The sequence below is a fragment of the Anabrus simplex genome, chromosome 1 (assembly GCF_040414725.1).
Source record: "Anabrus simplex isolate iqAnaSimp1 chromosome 1, ASM4041472v1, whole genome shotgun sequence".
Lineage (NCBI taxonomy): Eukaryota > Metazoa > Arthropoda > Insecta > Orthoptera > Tettigoniidae > Anabrus > Anabrus simplex.
Genome location: NC_090265.1, coordinates 753,509,946 through 753,529,799, shown reverse-complemented (window position 1 = coordinate 753,529,799; position 19,854 = coordinate 753,509,946). Strand labels below are relative to the sequence as shown.

The 19,854-nt window shown below is 38.7% G+C and overlaps 1 protein-coding gene across 6 annotated transcripts in view; it reads left to right on the top strand.

Annotated features, from left to right (window-relative positions):
• The window catches only part of Cep290 (Centrosomal protein 290kDa), a 1,403,175-nt gene that overhangs the window by 519,868 nt on the left and 863,453 nt on the right, over nt 1-19,854 (top strand). For all 6 annotated transcript variants that reach the window (XR_010858542.2, XM_067136188.2, XM_067136189.2 and 3 more), the window contains 2 exons: nt 9,349-9,514; nt 9,916-10,120. Coding sequence is in view for 5 of the 6 variants with exons in the window: in XM_067136188.2 (XP_066992289.2) it covers nt 9,349-9,514; nt 9,916-10,120 (371 nt within the window). In the remaining variant the exon portion in view is untranslated. The remainder of the gene's footprint in view (nt 1-9,348; nt 9,515-9,915; nt 10,121-19,854) is intronic.

Genomic DNA, 19,854 nt, shown 5'->3' with positions numbered 1-19,854 from the left:
CTTTATCACCTCCTTCGCATTCCGCTTTAAATCTCATATATTTGTGATGCACGGCAATATGATTACGTAATATCTTCAGTTTTAGTGATTAAATTTGATATTCTTGTTTTAGAATATGTTATTTTCCTTCACGAAATTACTCTCTCGAGCTTCACCATGGCTTATTTCAATTCAGTGTTTGATTGTTCCTTCTGTTGACTTTAACAATTTGAAAAACTACATTTATCTCGGTCACCACCACTTTGATTCTACTTGCTCGTATCATTTAACTTGTGTTTTCTGCTGTTTGATCTACAAAAATTTTAGCGTTATCCACGGCAAATGACTACTTTAAAATTCTGTATTTCATTAATCAGGACAATGAAATGGCACATTTTCCTTCCCTGTCATGGATAAATGAATATAATGCTTGCAATATATTTACGTACATACATACATACATTATCATATAGACTGTTATGCCTTTCAGCGTTCAGTCTGCAAGCCTCTGTGAATTTACTAAACGTCGCCACAATCCTGGATTTGCAACTAGTGTTGTGGCCTCATTTAGTTCTATACCTCTTATCTTTAAATCGTTAGAAACCGAGTCTAACCATCGTCGTCTTGGTCTACCTCTACTTCTCTTACCCTCAATAGCAGAGTCCATTATTCTCCTAGGTAGCCTATCCTCCTCCATTCGCCTCACAAGACCCCACCACCGAAGCCGGTTTATGCGTACAGCTTCATCCATTCAGTTCATTCCTAAATTAGCCTTTATCTCCTCATTCCAAGTACCCTCCTGCCATTGTTCCCACCTGTTTGTACCAGCAATCATTCTTGCTACTTTCATGTCTGTTACTTCTAACTTATGAATAAGATATCCTGAGTCCACCCAGCTTTCGCTCCCGTAAAGCAAAGTTGGTCTGAAAACAGACTGATGTAAACATAGTTTCGTCTGGGAGCTGACTTCCTTCTTACAGAATACTGTTGATCGCAAGTGCGAGCTCACTGCATTAGCCTTACCACAGCTTGATTCAATCTCACTTACCATCCTAGGAGAACACACAACCTAAATACTTGAAATTATCTACCTGTTCTAGCTTTGTATCACCAATCTGACATTCAGTTCTGTTGAATTTGTTACCTACTGACGTCAATTTAGTCTTTGAGAGGCTAATTTTCATACCATACTCATTGCAACTATTTTCAAGTTCCAAGATATTAGACTGCAGGCTTTCAGCACAATCTGCCATTAAGACCAAGTCGTCAGCATAGGCCAGACTGCTTACTACATTTCCACCTAACTGAATCCCTCCCTGCCATTTTATACCTTTCAACAGATGATCCATGTAAACTACGAACAGCAAAGGTGAAAGATTACAGCCTTGTCTAACCCCTGTAAGTACCCTGAACCAAGAACTCATTCTACCATCGATTCTCACTGAAGCTCAATTGTCAACATTAATGCCTTTGATTTTTTTTTTAATAATCTACCTTTAATTCCATAGTCCCCCAGTATGGCGAACATCTTTTCCCTCGGTACCCTGTCATATGCTTTCTCTAGATCTACGAAACATAAACACAACTGCCTATTCCTCTCATAGCATTTTTCAATTACCTGGCGCATACTGAAAATCTGATCCTGACAGCCCCTCTGTGGTCTGAAACAGCACTGGTTTTCATCCAACTTCCTCTCAACGACTGATCGCACCCTCCCTTCCAAGATGCTAGTGAATACTTTACCTGGAATACTAATCAGTGAGATACCTCGATAGTTGTTGCAATCCTTCCTGTTCCCTTACTTATAGATAGGTGCAATTACTGCTCATGTCCAATCTGAAGGTACGTTACCAACACTCCATGCTAATTTTACTACTCTATGAAGCCATTTCATGCTTGCCTTCCCACTATACTTCACCATTTCAGGTCTAATTTCATCTATTCCTGCTGCTTTATGAAAATGGAGTTTATTTACCATCTTTTCCACTTCCTCAAGCATCATTTCACCAACATAATTTTCCTCCTCCCCATGAGCTTGGCTGTTCGCAAGACCACCAGGATGATTTCCTTTTACATTGAGAAGATGTTCAGAATATTCCCTCCACCTCTCCAGTGATTTTCTGGGATTTATTATGAGTTCACCTGAATTACTCAAAACACTGTTCATTTCGGTTTTCCCTCCCTTCCTAAGATTCTTTATTACTGTCCAGAAAGGTTTCCCTGCTGCTTTACCTAGCCTTTCCAGGTTGTTACCAAAATCCTCCCACGACTTCTTTTTGGATTCAACAACTATTTCTTTCGCTCTGTTTCTTTCATTTATGTTCAAATCCCTGCCTGCCTCTGCCCTTGTTTGGAGCCATTTCTGATAAGGCTTCTTTTGACGTTTACAAGCTGCTCTCACTTCATCATTCCACCATGATGTTTGCCTTTTCCCATCTTTACACACGGTTGTTCCTAGGCATTCCCTTGCTGTTTCTACTACAGTATCCCTGTATGCTACCCATTCACTTTCTATATCCTGAACCTGCTTACTGTCTACTGTTTGAAACTTCTCACTAATCATATCCATGTACTTCTGTCTAATTTCCTCGTCCTTGAGATTTTCTGCCCTTATTTGTTTGCAGACAGATTTCACTTTCCCTACCCTAGGCCTAGAGATACTTAGTTCACTACAGATCAGATAGTGGGCTGTATCATCGAAAAATCCGCAGAAAACTCGTACATTCCTAACATATTTCCTGAATTCAAAGTCTGTTAAAATATAGTCTATTATGGATCTGGTAACCCTAGCCTCCCATGTGTAGCGGTGAATAGCCTTACGCTTGAAGAATGTATTCGTAACAGTTAAACCCATACTAGCACAGAAGTCCAGCAAACGCTTCCCATTCCCATTAGCTTCCGTATCTTCCCCAAATCACCCTTTCGTATCCTTCAGTTCTATTCCCAACTCTCGCATTGAAATCGCCCATTAGCACTATTCTATCCTTGCTGTTGACCCTGACCACGATGTCACTCAATGCTTCATAAAACTTGTCAACTTCATCCTCATCTGCACCCTCACATGGTGAATGCACGGACACAATTCTTGTCCTAATTCCTCCAACTGACAAATCTACTCGCATTATTCACTCATTTACGTGCCTAACAAGAAACTATGTTGCGTGCAATGGTATTCCTGATAAAGAGCCATACCCCAGACTCTGCCCTTCCGTTCCTAACACCCGTCAAGTACACTTTATAATCTCCTATCTCTTCCTCGTTATCTCCCCTTACCCGAATATCACTTACTCCTAGCAGATCCAAATGCATCCTCTTTGCTGACTCAGCCAGTTCTACTTTCTTTCTTCCATAAGCCCCATTAATATTGATAGCTCCCCATCGAATTCCATTTCATTTGCCATTCTTTCTGATTATATAAGATATGTTTGCAAAATTAATAAATGGTTTGACAGAAGGTAGTTTGGGTTTAGGAAAGGTTATTCCACTGAAGCCCAACTTGTAGGATTCCAGCAAGATATAGCAGATATCCTGGATTCAGGAGATCAATTGGACTGTATTGCGATTGACTTATCTAAGGCATTTGATAGGGTAGACCATGGGAGACTACTGGCAAAAATGAGTGCAATTGGACTTGACAAAAGAGTGACTGAATGGGTGGCTCTGTTTCTAGAAAATAGAACTCAGAGAATTAGAGTAGGTGAAGCTTTATGTGTCCCTGTAAAAATTAAGAGGGGAATTCCTCAAGGCAGTATTATTGGAACTTTATGTTTTCTTATATATATCATTGATATGTGTAAAGAAGTGGAATCAGAGATAAGGCTTTCCACAGATGATGTTATTCTGTACAAAGTAATAAATAGGTTACAAGATTGTGAGCAACTGCAAAATGACCTCGATAATGTTGTGAGATGGACAGTAGGCAATGGTATGATGATAAACGGGGATAAAAGTCAGGTTGTGAGTTTCACAAATAGGAAAAGTCCTCTCAGTTTTAATTACTGCGTTGATGGGGTGCATGTTCCCTTTGGGATAAATATAAGGAAAGATCTTCATTGGGGTAATCACATAAATATGATTGTAAATAAAGGGTACAGATCTCTGCACATGGTTATGAGAGTATTTAGGGGTTGTAGTAAGGATGTAAAGGAGAGAGCATATTTGTCTCTGGTGAGACCTCAACTTGAGTATGGTTCCAATGTATGGGACCCTTACCAGGATTACTTGATTCAGGAACTGGAAAAAATCCAAAGAAAAGCAACTCGATTTGTTCAGGGCGATTTCCGACAAAAGAGTAGCGTTACAAAAATTTTACAAAGTTTGGGCTGGGAAGACTTGCGAGAAAGGAAACGGGCTGCTCGATTAAGTGGTATGTTCCGAGCTGTCAGTGGAGAGATGGCGTGGGAGGACATCAGTAGACGAATAAGTTTGGATGGTGTCTTTAAAAATAGGAAAGATCACAATATGAAGATAAAGTTGGAATTCAAGATGACAAATTGGGGCAAATATTCGTTTATAGGAAGGACAGTTAGGGATTGGAATAACTTACCAAGGGAGATGTTCAATAAATTTCCAATTTCTTTGCAATCATTTAAGGAAAGGCTAGGAAAACAACAGATAGGGAATCTGCCACCTGGACGACTGCCCTAAATGCAGATCAGTAGTAGTAATCAACGCGGAAATCAATGTCTTCGCGCCAGTCCTGTGCTAAGGTATTTATGTGCCTCGGTTGTTCTTTTTAGTTGCTACAGTCTCTAACAGAATGCACTAGTCCTATGTTCAGACAGGCTTGCTGTGCTAGTGGATCTATGTGCCACAGCCATCTGCCGCTAGCCGAGCAGTAGTCAGTAGACAAGGCTATGCCATATCCTTCATTGATGGTTATGAATTTCATGTTTTTGATCCGTATTGAACTGAGAATAATATATAAGTAATAATAATAACAACGTAAACGTTTCCACCTTTTCAATACTACAATATATTCACAAAATTACAAATTACACGGTACTAGTTTCGACCCATCTAGGGGTCATCATCAGCCGTATTGGAGCAAAGATCATTTGTGGCGAAATCCTAAGAAAATGTTATTTCACTTGTTATTCTTTAAAATAACATTTTCTTAGGATTTCGCCACAAATGATCTTTGCTCCAATACGGCTGATGATGACCCCTAGATGGGTCGTAACTAGTACCGTGTAATTTGTAATTTTGTGAATATATTGTAGTATTGAAAAGGTGGAAACGTTTACGTTGTTATTATTATTACTTATATATCCTTCATCTCGTGCTATTGTTTTGCTTACTGAAGCTTTTGCTTGTTATTGAAAATGATGGACGGGAATGATAATAATAGTATGAACACCAGTGCTTTTAGTAGTGATGAAGTGTTGAGGAATTTACATTGAGAACAAAACAGCAAAAAGCAAGATTAAGTGGAAAATCTTACCTCTCACAGATGAAGCAGAACAGCGGAAAATTGCTGCAAAACAACCGGTGCCTTTACAGGTTAGTTCTGTTGTTTTTTAATTAGAAGTAAACTTATAATACAGAATATTTCTCTCAGTAAGCCTACGTTAATATCTAGTAATATAAAATTGCCGAAAAACTGTTTTAACTGTATCCTGTTCTACCGCAATACTTAGGTCTACTTCTACCTATGTTTTAAGCACACATTCCTTGCCTATACCTTGCTTACAGTGCTCATGTATTAATTCTAGCAGGTTTATGTACATATTTTGTTCTTGTTTTGTTTTTAGGTATTCTGCAAGTGTAAATCCAGTTGCAGAGAGATTGTCAATATGAAAACGCAGCTCTTTCAAGGATACCACCAACTTGACGTGAGTCAACAAGGCAATTGGGCTTTGAGAAAAAGGCTTCTGAGTGCATTGATACAAAAAACTTGGTATCACTCAGGTTTCTTTGCTGAAAATAAGCAAACAACAGCCTGGTATTGTGTCCTGCAAGAAAACATTTTCTGATCTGTGCGACTGGGAGAATTTTGATGTACTGAAGAAAGGCAAGACAATGAAAGACATTGCAGCTGTGGAATTGGAAAAACTTCCAGCTACAGTTCCGTTGGCACCAAAGAAGCAAAATGATCTTTCCACCATTATTGACTACATGGATGAAAAGAACAAGGACTTTTTCCAACAGCTATTAGCTCAATAAATTCAATGCTGTCTCTTGTCAGTTAGATCTATTAGCTGTGTCAAAACTGTTTGTACTTAGATCTTTCTGCTCAAAAAGCCACATAACTATTTTATTTTTTAAGATAATTAAAAAAATCTTTGTCAACATGGTTATAATCATATAAAGAGTTAATTTGTGTTTAATTACAAATAAATATTCATTTCTCACAAAGATGTGCAGTTTTTTATTTTTTTGCTTCCTGAAAAATTTCACTTTTGGCAAGTAGGTCCTTTAGCATTTCCACTCTTCAAATAGTTATATTCGGAATACTTTCCTAAGAAATAGGTAAAATTGTCCTAAATAGTTTCAATAACTTTGTTGACAAGTTGCATTTATGTCATATCACTTCATAAAATTCAATCATTTGATTGCAAGTCGACAAGGATAACCATGAATGAATTTCTAATCCTTTAATAGTGATAGGCTAATATAATGAAGACACTGAGATCGTATTTCCCATCAATGATCTGCTATTTCAGCTTAAATCAGCTTAAACCTTAAATATATAATGAAATTCTCTTTGAAGTTGCCATCTGAGTGTTAATTATAGGTTACTTGAAATTATTTTTGATGACCATGATCTATTATTGACTTGTAAGTCCATTATCAAATTGCCATTAATTCATATTATAGGTTAATCCTAATCCTTCATTAATTAACCTTATATGAAAATCTTTCCTTATATGTCTTCAAATTTATCATAATTCAACAATACTTTATCCAAGACAATATTCCATTATCACACATTCCTTTCCTCATATTTCTCCATATATATATATATATATATATCGACGCATATGCAAGAATTATTTATTCAATTCAATGTAACACACAACTCAATTAACTTCTCAACTCATTAAAATTAATATTTCATGGATCAACAACTAACATATTCCTAGCAATATGCACTTCACTTATCAATACATTACCACATTTAACCTATATTGACTTAAACCGGGCAATAAGTTGTCGATATTTATGAACTCGGTAACCTATGACTTGATATAAACATGTATCGTACTTCACATTCATCAAAACTTCCTGTCTTTGGCATTGCTTCTTGAGAATAAACTGAAATATTGCTAACATAACACTTCATTGACATATGCACCTTCTCCTACATTTGGATATCTTTAGATATGATGTAGATGTTGATTCCCATAGGGAACCTAAAATATTTGTCCTGAATGAGTAAATTTATAATACCAATAAAATGGTCCGTTATTGGACATTATAAATTATCCAGCTAACTCACTCCTGGTTGCCTGCGTTTCGCCCTTGTGTGCTAAGTTAGGCTCGTCAGTTGGGACTTAGCACACCACCCAAGACGCAAGGCTAGTGCATACCGTGGAGGCCACTGCATAGGCTATTTGAAGCCACCAGCAGTGCCAATGCACTATGAGAGCTATGTCTCAATTTCAAAAATAGATGCCTGCCTGGCCATCAAATGATGTAGATGTTGATTCCCATAGGGAACCTAAAATATTTGTCCTGAATGAGTAAATTTATAATACCAATAAAATGGTCCGTTATTGGACATTATAAATTATCCAGCTAACTCACTCCTGGTTGCCTGCGTTTCGCCCTCGTGTGCTAAGTTAGGCTCGTCAGTTGGGACTTAGCACACCACCCAAGACGCAAGGCTAGTGCATACCGTGGAGGCCACGGTATTATAAATTTACTCATTCAGGACAAATATTTTAGGTTCCCTATGGGAATCAACATCTACATCATTTGATGGCCAGGCAGGCATCTATTTTTGAAATTGAGACATAGCTCTCATAGTGCATTGGCACTGCTGGTGGCTTCAAATAGCCTATGCAGTGGCCTCCACGGTATGCACTAGCCTTGCGTCTTGGGTGGTGTGCTAAGTCCCAACTGACGAGCCTAACTTAGCACACGAGGGCGAAACGCAGGCAACCAGGAGTGAGTTAGCTGGATAATTTATAATGTCCAATAACGGACCATTTTATTGGTATTATATCTTTAGATATTTCGGAAGAATACCTATAACCTTCCTTAATGCATCACTATTAATTCACTCACGTTGAAACTGTGTATTAAAACACTTCACAAAGATATAACGACCTATTCCTTACAAATATCAACCAACAACTCACTCCAAGACAGAAAAACATAAATGATTTTAAAATAAATTGTGAAACTTATCTTATTTTGCATGTGCTTGTGGCCGGGATAGTTGTCCTGTTACGTCCTTCCTCGGGTATGTCCTTCTCTGGACCTCAGTTCCATCATCTACTTGTCTTGGCAATTGAACTCGTATTCACAGGTAGTGTCGGCTGGATTCCATCAGTCCTCAACCCCATCTTTGATTTAGTATGCCATTACGTCGATCTCGGGCACGTGCATGAAAAACATATCCAAAGACAATGTTAATATGATCTTCTTCTTTGTTGCAAAGCTTTCTTATACTATTACTATGTTTTTGTACGGTAAAATATGATGTCAGTGTATATGCTATAGAGGTTTCTAGGATGTTAATGGTAGCTTATGATCATCTAATTTATTGGTGGTACGTTTTAAATATTAGCATTTTTTATAAAATGTGTTTCCTAAAGAAACTTTTGCTTTTCTTCAATGCGATCCCAATATAAATTCTATTGTACTTTATCTCCTCCTTCGTATTCCGCTTTAAATCTCATATATTTGTGATGCATGGCAATATGATTATGTAATATCTTTAGTTTTAGCGATTAAATTTCTTATTCTTGTTTTAGAATGTGTTGTTTTCCTTCCCGAAATTACTCTCTCGAGCTTCACCGTGGCTTATTTCTATTCAGTGTTCGATTGTTCTTTCTGTTGACTTTAACAATTTGAAAAAATGTACATTTATCTCGGTCACGGCCACTTTGATTCCACTTGCTCGTATCATTTAACTTGCATTTCCTGCCGTTTGATCTACGAAAATTTTAGCGTTATTCACGGTAAATGACGACTTTAAAATTCCGTATTTCACTAATCAGGACAATGAAATGGCACAGATGTAATTGTTACTTAGAAATGGAAAGGTTAGCACAGGATAGAGTGGCATGGAGAGCTGCATCAAACCAATCTATGAACCGATGATGCAAATAATGACCACGGCCTGTCACTTTCATTTGCTTAGTGATGAATTTTATCAGTCCTGTTACTTGGTACCACAAATCAGACATTATTTTCCAGCCTCAAGCAATGTGCAAGTAGAGTCCCAGTGCCTGGAGAGACTGCTGGAAGCTTTGGATTCCAGGCACGTGAGCGGCTGGTACCATCCCGCCATGAGACTGCAGGCTCAGGTCCATTCGCTGGAGGGGAGCTGCTCAGTTCTCAGGGAACAGTTACGAACCACCAGGTATTGTATGAGGTTCACACATTCAAGGAGATCTGATTACGGGCTTACTTAGCTATTATATCTGTAATGACACTAGTGATAAATGAAGTCATTTACAAAATACGGGAAGTACTGAGTGTTAAATAAAGTTGTGTAAGGTCCGGCCAAATTTTGAGGACATATTCCTCACACATTTTAGATCTAATTATGGGCTCACTTAGCTATTATATCTGTAATGACACTAGTGACAAATGAGGTCATTTACAAAATACAGGAAGTACTGAGTGTAAATAAAGTTATGTAAGGTACAGACAAACTTTGAGCACACATTCCTCACACATAGAACACTGACATGGGTCCTTGTTAGAACTCATTTTCTACAATTCTCCGGCAGCTGCTATCCTATTATTGTCTATCCACAGGCTAGAAGAGACCAAATGTAAGGAGGAACTCCAGCGAGCTATGCTGAAAGTGGAACAGATGGAACAAAGCTTGGTAGCGATGCAGGAAGGACAGAAGTCAGTCAAGGGTGTGGTGTACGAGGAAATTTTGCTACCAACAAACATGTCGCTCAGCAGCACGGAAGTCATCTCCAAACTGAACATCCACCTCCTACACGTCCTTGATGTGAGTAACTGGTTGCTTCTCTGCCGCGGAAAGGAATATCACAACTTGCACACTTTGTCACAAAATAGTCCACAGTTCTCTCGTACTGTTGCTGAAGTTTGCACACAAGGTCCCTGGCAATGTTGCACAAATAGCTCTCTGAGTGCCGTTGATAATAATACTAATACAATTCAGCTGCACAGAAGCTACACATATTACCAATAGATTTCATTATCTTTCATTTGTAATGGGTGGTGCATAGCAGGGACAGTGTTTCATAAGCATGAGCGCACATGACTGTTGACCGATTTCACGTAATAGACTGCTTTCATCCCGTTTGGAGTCGCTGGTACATTTTCAGTTTTGGCTGGATGATATTTCAGGTGAAAATTACAACTCACAATGAACTATCCCTCTGGGTGGAAAGCCAGCCACAATACCAATCATTGTCTCGCCCTGTATTAAAATGTAATAATGGAGCAAAAACTGACTTAATTGTAATTATTTTCTTAAAGTCAAAACCATACCGGCACACAGTTAGGATGTTATGGACATCATTAACCTCTTAATGCTGACCTCCATATGTTGTATAGACCTCCTTTTATTCACTTGCTTCATGTGTGATATAGACCCCTGTGAGCCTAACTTTTGTTTTGGATTGTAAGATTTTAAATTTGTCAAGATGGAATATCTTTGAAGCTGATAATCTCTGCCTTCCTTTTATGTACGATTCAGCATAAATTAGTGTTTCTGAGTCGGCCCCGCGGTGTGGGGGTAGTGTGCCTGCCTCTTATCCGGAGGCCTCGGGTTCGATTCCCGGCCAGGTCAGGGATTTTTACCTGCATCTGAGGGCTGTTTCGAGGACCACTCAGCCTACGTGATTACAATTGAGGAGCTATCTGACGGTGAGATGGACGCCCCGATCTAGAAAGCCAAGAATAATGACCGAGAGGATTCATCGTGCTGACCACATAACACCTCATAATCTGCAGGCCTTCGGGCTGAGCATTGGTCGCTTTGTAGGCCATGGCCCTTCAGGGCTGTTGCGTAATGGTTTTTTTTTTTTTTTTAATAGTCTGATCTGTTTCTGCTTGAGAGCATATGGATTTAAATTTCTACTGCTGTGTTTAATTAAACACATTTTTTTATGTAGATTGAAAGTAAAAGATCACAGTCTTTCCTTTCATATGCGTTGACCAGTTGTTCTGATCCTTCACATTTCTCAAAGGCTCTGCTGTCGCCACAGCTCTAGCTTTCTAATGCTTTCTAATGGACTTAATAGTAACTACTTGAGATGTCCGGCCCCGTGGTTAGGGGGCATCGCATCCGTCTGGCACCCGCAGCCCCGGGTTCGATTCCCGGCTGGGTCAGGGTTTTTTAATTGTACATGATTAATATCTTGGCCTGGGGACTGGCTGTTTGTGTCGTCCTTAATGTTCCTTTCCTCACATTCAACACTTTACACTTCCGCAGCAATTCTTTTACATGCCAGTAAATCTACCGACATGAGGATGACGTATCTGAGCGCCTTAAAATACCACCGGACTGAGCCAGAATTGAACCTGCCAAGTTAGGGTCAGAAAGCCAGCGCCTCAGCCATCTGAGCCACTCTGCCCGGCTAAGAGGTTTCAGGGCGTTGAAAGAATCCTTGAATAATGATGACATATATACCATCTGAAAGCCCATAAAGCCTAGAAAATGTCTAGAAAAATCGATGAAAATCATCACATTTACAATTTAAACTAAATACAGTAGAACATTGATTATTCGAAATTTGTTCATTCAAAATCCCGCCTAATTCGAACAATCTCTCATTCCTGGAAACACGAGGTACGGTTACGCATGCTTTTTGAATTATTTCAAAATATGTATAGTTCGTAATTCAAAGATCAACATCCGTCCCATTAGAATTTTAATTCGAAATAGTCTTTCATTTTATTGTTGTTGTAACGTATGGCTTTATTGGGAAGTAACTCTAATACAAAATTTATGTCTTTAAACTACAGTAATATACAAATAACATTTAATAATGTACAGATGTTTCATCTTGTTTCTGGTGTCCAGTATAGGGCTGGTAAATTGCCTTGTTTTTGTTGGGTTGGGTTGAGTCCTATGCACTGAAGTAGGTGTTTCGAGTCCATCACTGATCCAGTAATTTTGCCGATGGTACACTTTTCCGTCGGCTATATTTTGATTCTAGGTAGATCTGCAGCTAAGCAGTCGTGTTCTGTTCCCAATCTGAAGATCACCACTGCTTCTTTTCTCAGCTTGCTTTAAATTTTGCCCCATATGTCATTTAATTTTTCCATTTCTTCATTGTAGTAAGTTGAGTAGTTTCTTTCTTCCATTTTTCAAGATTTTTATTTGTGGTTATCTTCTTGATTGAGTTTGGTTCTCACGTGGGTACTAGTGCATTGCTAGTTTATCTGCCAGTTCGTTGCCTTCTACTCCCACATATGCAGGGATCCATTGTAAAGTGATGTTTGTCTCTAAAGTTTTTAAGTTTTTTAGTTGATGTTTAATGTCACGAATTTTTTATGAATGGCATTTGGTATTTGAAGATACTGCTTGTATGGCAGCTAGTGAATCTGTGAGTAGGACTGCTTTTTCAAATGAATTAACTCTATAAATTAGATTTTGTAGGACAAGATAGATGGCTTCTATTTCTCCATCAAAGTTGTTATTATATCTGTCTACTGGAGCATATTGTGAGAATAATTGGCAGAAAACTCCAGTGCCTGCTCCTCTGTCATCTGATTGTGAGCTGTTTATGAAGACTCTTAACCACTGATCTTGAAGATATTCTTAGTTTAGCTTACTAAACTCCGCATGGCTCTACTTCTAAATTGACGTTTTAGCAGATTTTGGCTCTGTCTGGTGGTTATGTGCTGAAGCATAGACATCCAACCAATCCTAATCTGCCATTCATATCGATTTATATTGGCAGAGCATGATCTCGAAACCCTGTTGCCAACTCTAATATTTACATTTGCCACGTGGTTAACCTTTCTCACTCAGCATGTATGGTATTCGGTATGCTTCACGATATTTTGCATTTTCCTTTAGTAATTAGTGTGTTTTTCATATTGCTGGAGGGTTCTTTTTTTTTTTGCTAGGGGCTTTACGTCGCACCGACACAGATAGGTCTTATGGCGACGATGGGATAGGAAAGGCCTAGGAGTTGGAAGGAAGCGGCCGTGGCCTTAATTAAGGTACAGCTCCAGCATTTGCCTGGTGGGAAAATGGGAAACCACGGAAAACCATTTTCAGGGCTGCCGATAGTGGGATTCGAACCTACTATCTCCCGGATGCAAGCTCACAGCCGCGCGCCTCTACACGCACGGCCAACTCGCCCGGTGCTGGAGGGTTCTAGGTACTCTGAGATCAGTGGAGTGTTCCCTTTATAGTGATGTTTTATTTCCTCATTCTTTCTTATTCTTAATAATATATTCTCTTATTAGTGTCAGATGTTGTTGTTGTTGTTGTTAGTAAGTGTAGTTTTGTGAATTCGTTTTCAATCCGTATTCATTCGTTTTTCTGAGTACGTTATGACATTTTGCAAGGGCCGTTTACCGGGGCCATATTGCATCAGCTGTTCTCGCGGACGTAGCGCACTGGCAACAGAGGAAAGGCGATGCTCATTTGTTCGCAAAACTTCAATTTAGAAGTAAGGTCGTGCGAAGTATAAGTGCTGAATTTCTCAGCATTACTGGGATACCATATCCTTTTCGAGATTATCTGAGAGAGATAGGTTGGTTTGTATTGAGGTGTAGTCCAATGGGCTTATTGGTTCAGGGGTGGTTTCAATTTCAGATGGTATACTTACTATTATTATGTTTATGGTCATTATGATGATGATGATGATGATTATTATTATTATTATTATTATTATTATTATTATTATTATCATCATCATCATCATCAAATACATTGCAAAAGGGAAATATCCCAGTGGCAATGGTCACTTACAGTAATGTAATAATAAAGTTAACATAATTACCCAACAAGCAAGCAAACAAACAAACAAACAAACAAACAAACAGACAAACAAACAAACAACAAGAGTACAACAAACAAATCCATGGAAAGAAAATATTACACCGAGCTCGACAGCTGCAGTCGCTTAAGTTCGGCCAGTATCCAGTAATCGGGAGATAGTGGATTCGAGCCCCACTGTCGGCAGCCCTGAAGATGGTTTTCCATGGTTTCCCATTTTCACACCAGGCAAATGCCTGGGCTGTACCTTAATTAAGGCCACGGCCGCTTCCTTCCAATTCCTAGGCCTTTCTTCCCATCCTCGCCATAAGACGTATCTGTGTCGGTGCAACGTAAAGCAAATAGCAAAAAAAAAAAAGAAAATAGTACAAGAATTAATACTGGTTTAACATTCTAAATCCAGCATCATCATACACAAAGTCACACACAACTTAAGTATTTCCAGTGCTTAACACTACGGCTTACAATACTATAGGTTGACCTTAGTACTAGCTTAACATTATAAGTGATAATACAGTGAAGTTAAACCGTAATTACCTTACAACAACAACAACAACAACAACAACAACAACAACAACAAGAGTACAACAAGCAAGAAATACTACTAGTTTAACTTTCTAAATCCAGCGTCATTATATTGCACCGGACAGGGGCATTTTCCAAGGACCCCTGGTCAATACTGGTCTTTGAAATTACAGACACAATGATCTTTGATGGAATAAAACCAAAACTAATTAATATCCATATCATTAAGACAGGTAAAATGAGTCTTTTAAATTTATTCCACAGGATTTCGTTACTTGCGATCTATTGCGCAATACCTTCCTTTGTGTAGCTGGAACCCGCGGCAGATGCCAAGCCAACCTAGACTCGGGCGGGGTTGCAATCGGGGATTCACCATGACGTAACTCGACAGAAGATATCCCTTCCTTACGACGAGGAGAATGAAGGGAAGCAAAGCGAAATATGGAAACCATCTTTAATTCAGACTAGCCAACTTGATTATCTACGATCTAAACATGAATGAAATTTGAATTATGGAGTCGTCTCCTGATTTAAAAGAGATAAATGTCACTGGGACATTTATTTAGAGCAGGGCTGTCCAACGTTCGTTTCTACGCGAGCACATTTACATGATAACTAAGAGTATGCGGGCGCCGGGTACGATTCCACTAATTCGACTACTGTTATCGGTACTGTTACCGTGGTTTGGTGGATCAGCAGAGGTGAAGGAAGCGACTGGGGGTGAATAGGTCTCAACTCACGAAATTAAAGTTAATTTAAAATTTAACAAGGTTATATTTTCTTTTCAAGATCAAGAAATAACAAATATAACAGGTACTCAGTAGCATAGCAACAAATGAAGAATGTACAATTGCAGTTGTTACAGGATTTGGGTTTCGAGACCCAGACTTACAATCCTTGAGCTATAAGCCCAACTTTACATATATACAAGATTCAACAAAGGGGCAGAAAACCCTAATCATGCCCAGGAGCACTTGCTCCCAATTACACGGTAAAGCCTCCTCGAGGCACACAGAAACCAAATTTTAAGAAAGAGCAACCCGCTCTCAAAGTTCAAGCCCATCAAAGGCCACACCCAACTCCACTTTCAAGCTGTCCTCCAAGCACATGAAAACAGGGGTACAAATACCCAACCTACTGAGGCCTATTTAGTAAAGAAACAGGACAATTACATGGCCCAAAATTCCAACTTGACTGGAGGCGTAACTTGCACTCCTAATATCTTCCGTTAAGACCTATTTGGCACAAGGCCTCTTATGCAAGGGCTAATCCCATACTAAAGAGGTGACTTATATAAGAAAAGATTTACATTACATTAGGAAGGGAAGAAACGGTTGTGAAAATAAAGTCACCTCAAAGCAATAGGAGTGGGAGCTCGAGAGGGTTAAGCACTCTCTATCCCAATATGTAGTTTAAAGAGATAGAATTTATACCAAGTGTCTTTTACATTTTAGAGGAAAGTTACATGGTAGAAGGTTTCGAACCTGCCCCGAGAGTTAAACTGTTGAGCTAGTAAGAAAATAAGTTATTAGAAGGCCATTACCTTATTGATGAACTGCTGCCCGAAGAAAGAGGCGCTTCCCGCCCCCTGCTACATAATTTACACAATGATAGTTGTTACTGAAGTGGCCCGGAGACCCGAAAATCAGCAGTTTCTATACCCTCGTGGAACATTCGAGACCTTTCATGAATGATAACACCCGCCCACAAGCTTTTTATTGGACGGCCAAAAGATTTCATGTCAAAACTGGAGAAGAAAACCAGGATTGGTGGAAAATTAATTACAGAAATTTACGATTGGCCAATTTCAAAACTGGCGGAAAGAACGGATTAACATTGCCAACATAAACAATGGCTGAAAGAAATTTAATAAACAACAAACTTATAAGTACTAAATTTCTTCAAAAAAAAAAAAAAGGTTCCTTCACTTCGCACTAGGGTGCACAATTGTAGTTCTTAAGTAGTGTCATCTAGAAGAGAATGTTCACACTTCTTGCTACAGAGAAAACAAAAATGAATCGAAACTGACATAGTTCAGAACACTTCAAAATTTATAGTAATGACATCATCTGAGGAATCTTAGAATTAATGAGGAAGTTAAAGTTCAGGCTTCCTCCAGTAGAGGAGTTTCAACTGGCGCAATGTTTGAATTAGCGGCGCGGAGGTGTACTGCCTGGTACAGGTACTACAACGACTATATAATAATAATAATAAGAAGAAGAAGAAGAAGAAGAAGAAGAAATCTAGCATTAAAAATTATATGAAAATATATTTACTCACATAATTAATGTGAAATCTGGCACTGCATGCTCGCTGCAAGTTAAGGAAAGTCTGGTGTGTAACTGGAACAGGCTGCTCTTAACGCGTCATTCAGGTGTGAGTCTGTCAGGCAGGATCGGTATTTGTTTTTTATTTTCATAGTCGAAAACGCGACTTCACAAAGATAGGTTGTACCAAAACAAGATTGCATCTTCAGAGCAACACTGCGGGCAATGGGATATTTTTTACCGTCCACCAGAGTCCAGAAATTGCTACATGTTGCGTAGGAGGATTTCAAAGAAAGGTCTGACTGAAGGCTTAAAATTTCCATTTCTAATTCTTCAGGATTATAATTTTCGAATATTTCACACACCCTCCCTCCAAGTTCACAAACATCAACAGAAGCGAAGGGATTATTAACAAACATGATCCCTGGTTCAAGCATTGAAAACTGGCTAAATCTGCTACCAAATTCGGACCCAAGAGTTTCAAGATGTTTAGCAAGAGAGGAAAAATCACGCTTGCCGCCATTTACTGTATCTGCCATAGATTTCAAATTTGGAAAATGTGAAAGAGAATTTCTATTTAAATGGACAATCCATACCTTAAGTTTCTTTTCAAATGCATTGACAATACTTATCATACCTGAAATATTATGATCTTTTCCTTGCAATGGAGATTTAACTCATTTAATTTTGTGGTGATGTCTGCCAAGAATGCTAATTCGATTAGCCAAGATATATCATCAAGTTCGTGATAATATTTCCCAGGAGATGATTTCATAAAGTCTTGTATCTCATCCAACAGGCAGCAAAACCGTTGGAGTGTTTTTCCCCTACTAAGCCACCTTACGTCTGCACGAAGGATGACGTCACCATACTCTGAATCTGACATACTTAAAATATTTCTGAACAATCGAAGACGAGTAGATGACGATCTTATATAATTCACGACATTAGTTACAATTTTCATGACATGATCGAACTTTAAAACCTTTGCGCATAAAGCTTCTTGGTGAATAATACAATGATAAAGAAATTTTGGAAATGATTCATCCTTAGCGCAAAGAGAAAGAAATCCATTATTTCTACCGTCATAGACGGTGCCCCATCTGTTGTCATAGCGACAAGCTCTGACAGTGGTAAGTTACTCTCTTTGGTGAATTTAACGAAAGCATTAAATATGTCTTCTCCCCTAGTATGTCCATGAAGTGGCAATAGCTTGACAAATTCTTCCTTTACTGTAGAATCATTAACAACCATTCTAGCAAATACACACAACTCAGCAGTGTCAGACATATCAGCACTTTCATCAAACTGGAGCGAAAAATGTTCACACTATTTCAAATCCTGATGTAACTGAGATTCCATATTATTAGAAATCTGTTCAATGCGCCTAGCAACAGTTTGGTGAGACAGCTGAAGTCCTTTGATTGAAGATATCAATTCAGATTTATCTTTGTGAGATTCGAACAGAGATTCAGCGGCATTTAGCATAGCTTCTTTCACTACTTCCCCATCACTGAAAGCTTTTTCCTTTTAGCTATTGTAAGAAGCTATTGTCACGTTACGCGTTTGCTGAACTGGCTTCTTAAACACACATTGTTGCAATGCTAATTTAGATTTTAGGTCTTTCACTTTGTGTTTTCTTAGTTCAGAATTAACAGGAAATTCACTGTCAAATTTTTTGTGATTAGTCAAAAAATGTTGCTGTACATTACTTCTTTTAGGAACAGACACGCTAGCATTACACAATACACACACAGACTTTCCTTTGTTTTCAATAAAGCAATACTGGTCCTCCCATTCACTGTTAAAGTTATAATTTCTTTGCCTTTTAGCCATGTTAAGAAGAGTTATGTTTAATGAAATATAACTGATTATAAACTGAATAATTTAAAGTTTAAATATTAATGAAAAAAAGCACACGAAACATGTTGAATGTACAACTTATCACAACACAAGGCACTCAAAACGTATTCCATTAGCTTTGCATAAGCTCACAAGTAATACTGAACGTTTGCCTGAAAGCTAGCAACTGGGAACATTCCAATTGCAAGACTTTCATAAATCGTTTGTTCATTGTTTACGGCACAGCTTTGTTGTGATTAAAGTTACTTTGTGGGCAAATTGGGTGTCCCATTGTCGTCCTGGTGAAACTCTGTCATGGTAGGTATAGGTCCGTTTTTATGAGTTTCGACTTGACAGTTAGCGGGAAGTCAGCCGGTGGTGGCAAATTGCCACGAATACAAACAGCTGATTTACGATACACAACACGAACAGAAATGTAAATACTGGAATATAAGTCCATAATCGGTTATTCTTTGTAGCAACATACATGATTCACGTAAGATCAATAATGCACAACACATTTAGGATAAGGCTACAAGATAAAAACATGTCAATGCTCGAACAGATAAACTGTGAGAAAATTAAATTTCTACTCACCATGTAGAAGATCTTGCGTTGCTGTTAGATTCAGTTTCCCGTAACGAAGGAAATAATCCTACAAAGCGAATATACCACTCATTTCTCAGTCACTATCGGCATTGTCATCGTCTGTTGAGGTTTCACTCTCGCTTGACCCTAAAGAGGTAATAAAGTCTTCAACATAATCGTCTGAACTACTTTATGCCCGTTCCTTCTGGCTATCCACCACATAAACTGGGTACTTTTTTTTTTTTTTTTTTTTTGCTAGGGGCTTTACGTCGCACCGACACAGATAGGTCTTATGGCGACGATAGGATAGGAAAGGCCTAGGAGTTGGAAGGAAGCAGCCGTGGCCTTAATTAAGGTTCAGCCCCAGCATTTGCCTGGTGTGAAAATGGGAAACCACGGAAAACCATTTTCAGGGCTGCCGATAGTGGGATTCGAACCTACTATCTCCCGGATGCAAGCTCACAGCCACGCGCAAACTGGGTACTGGGGCTTGTTTTGTTTCAAGAGATGCATAAGATCTCCCTTCCCCATGTCATC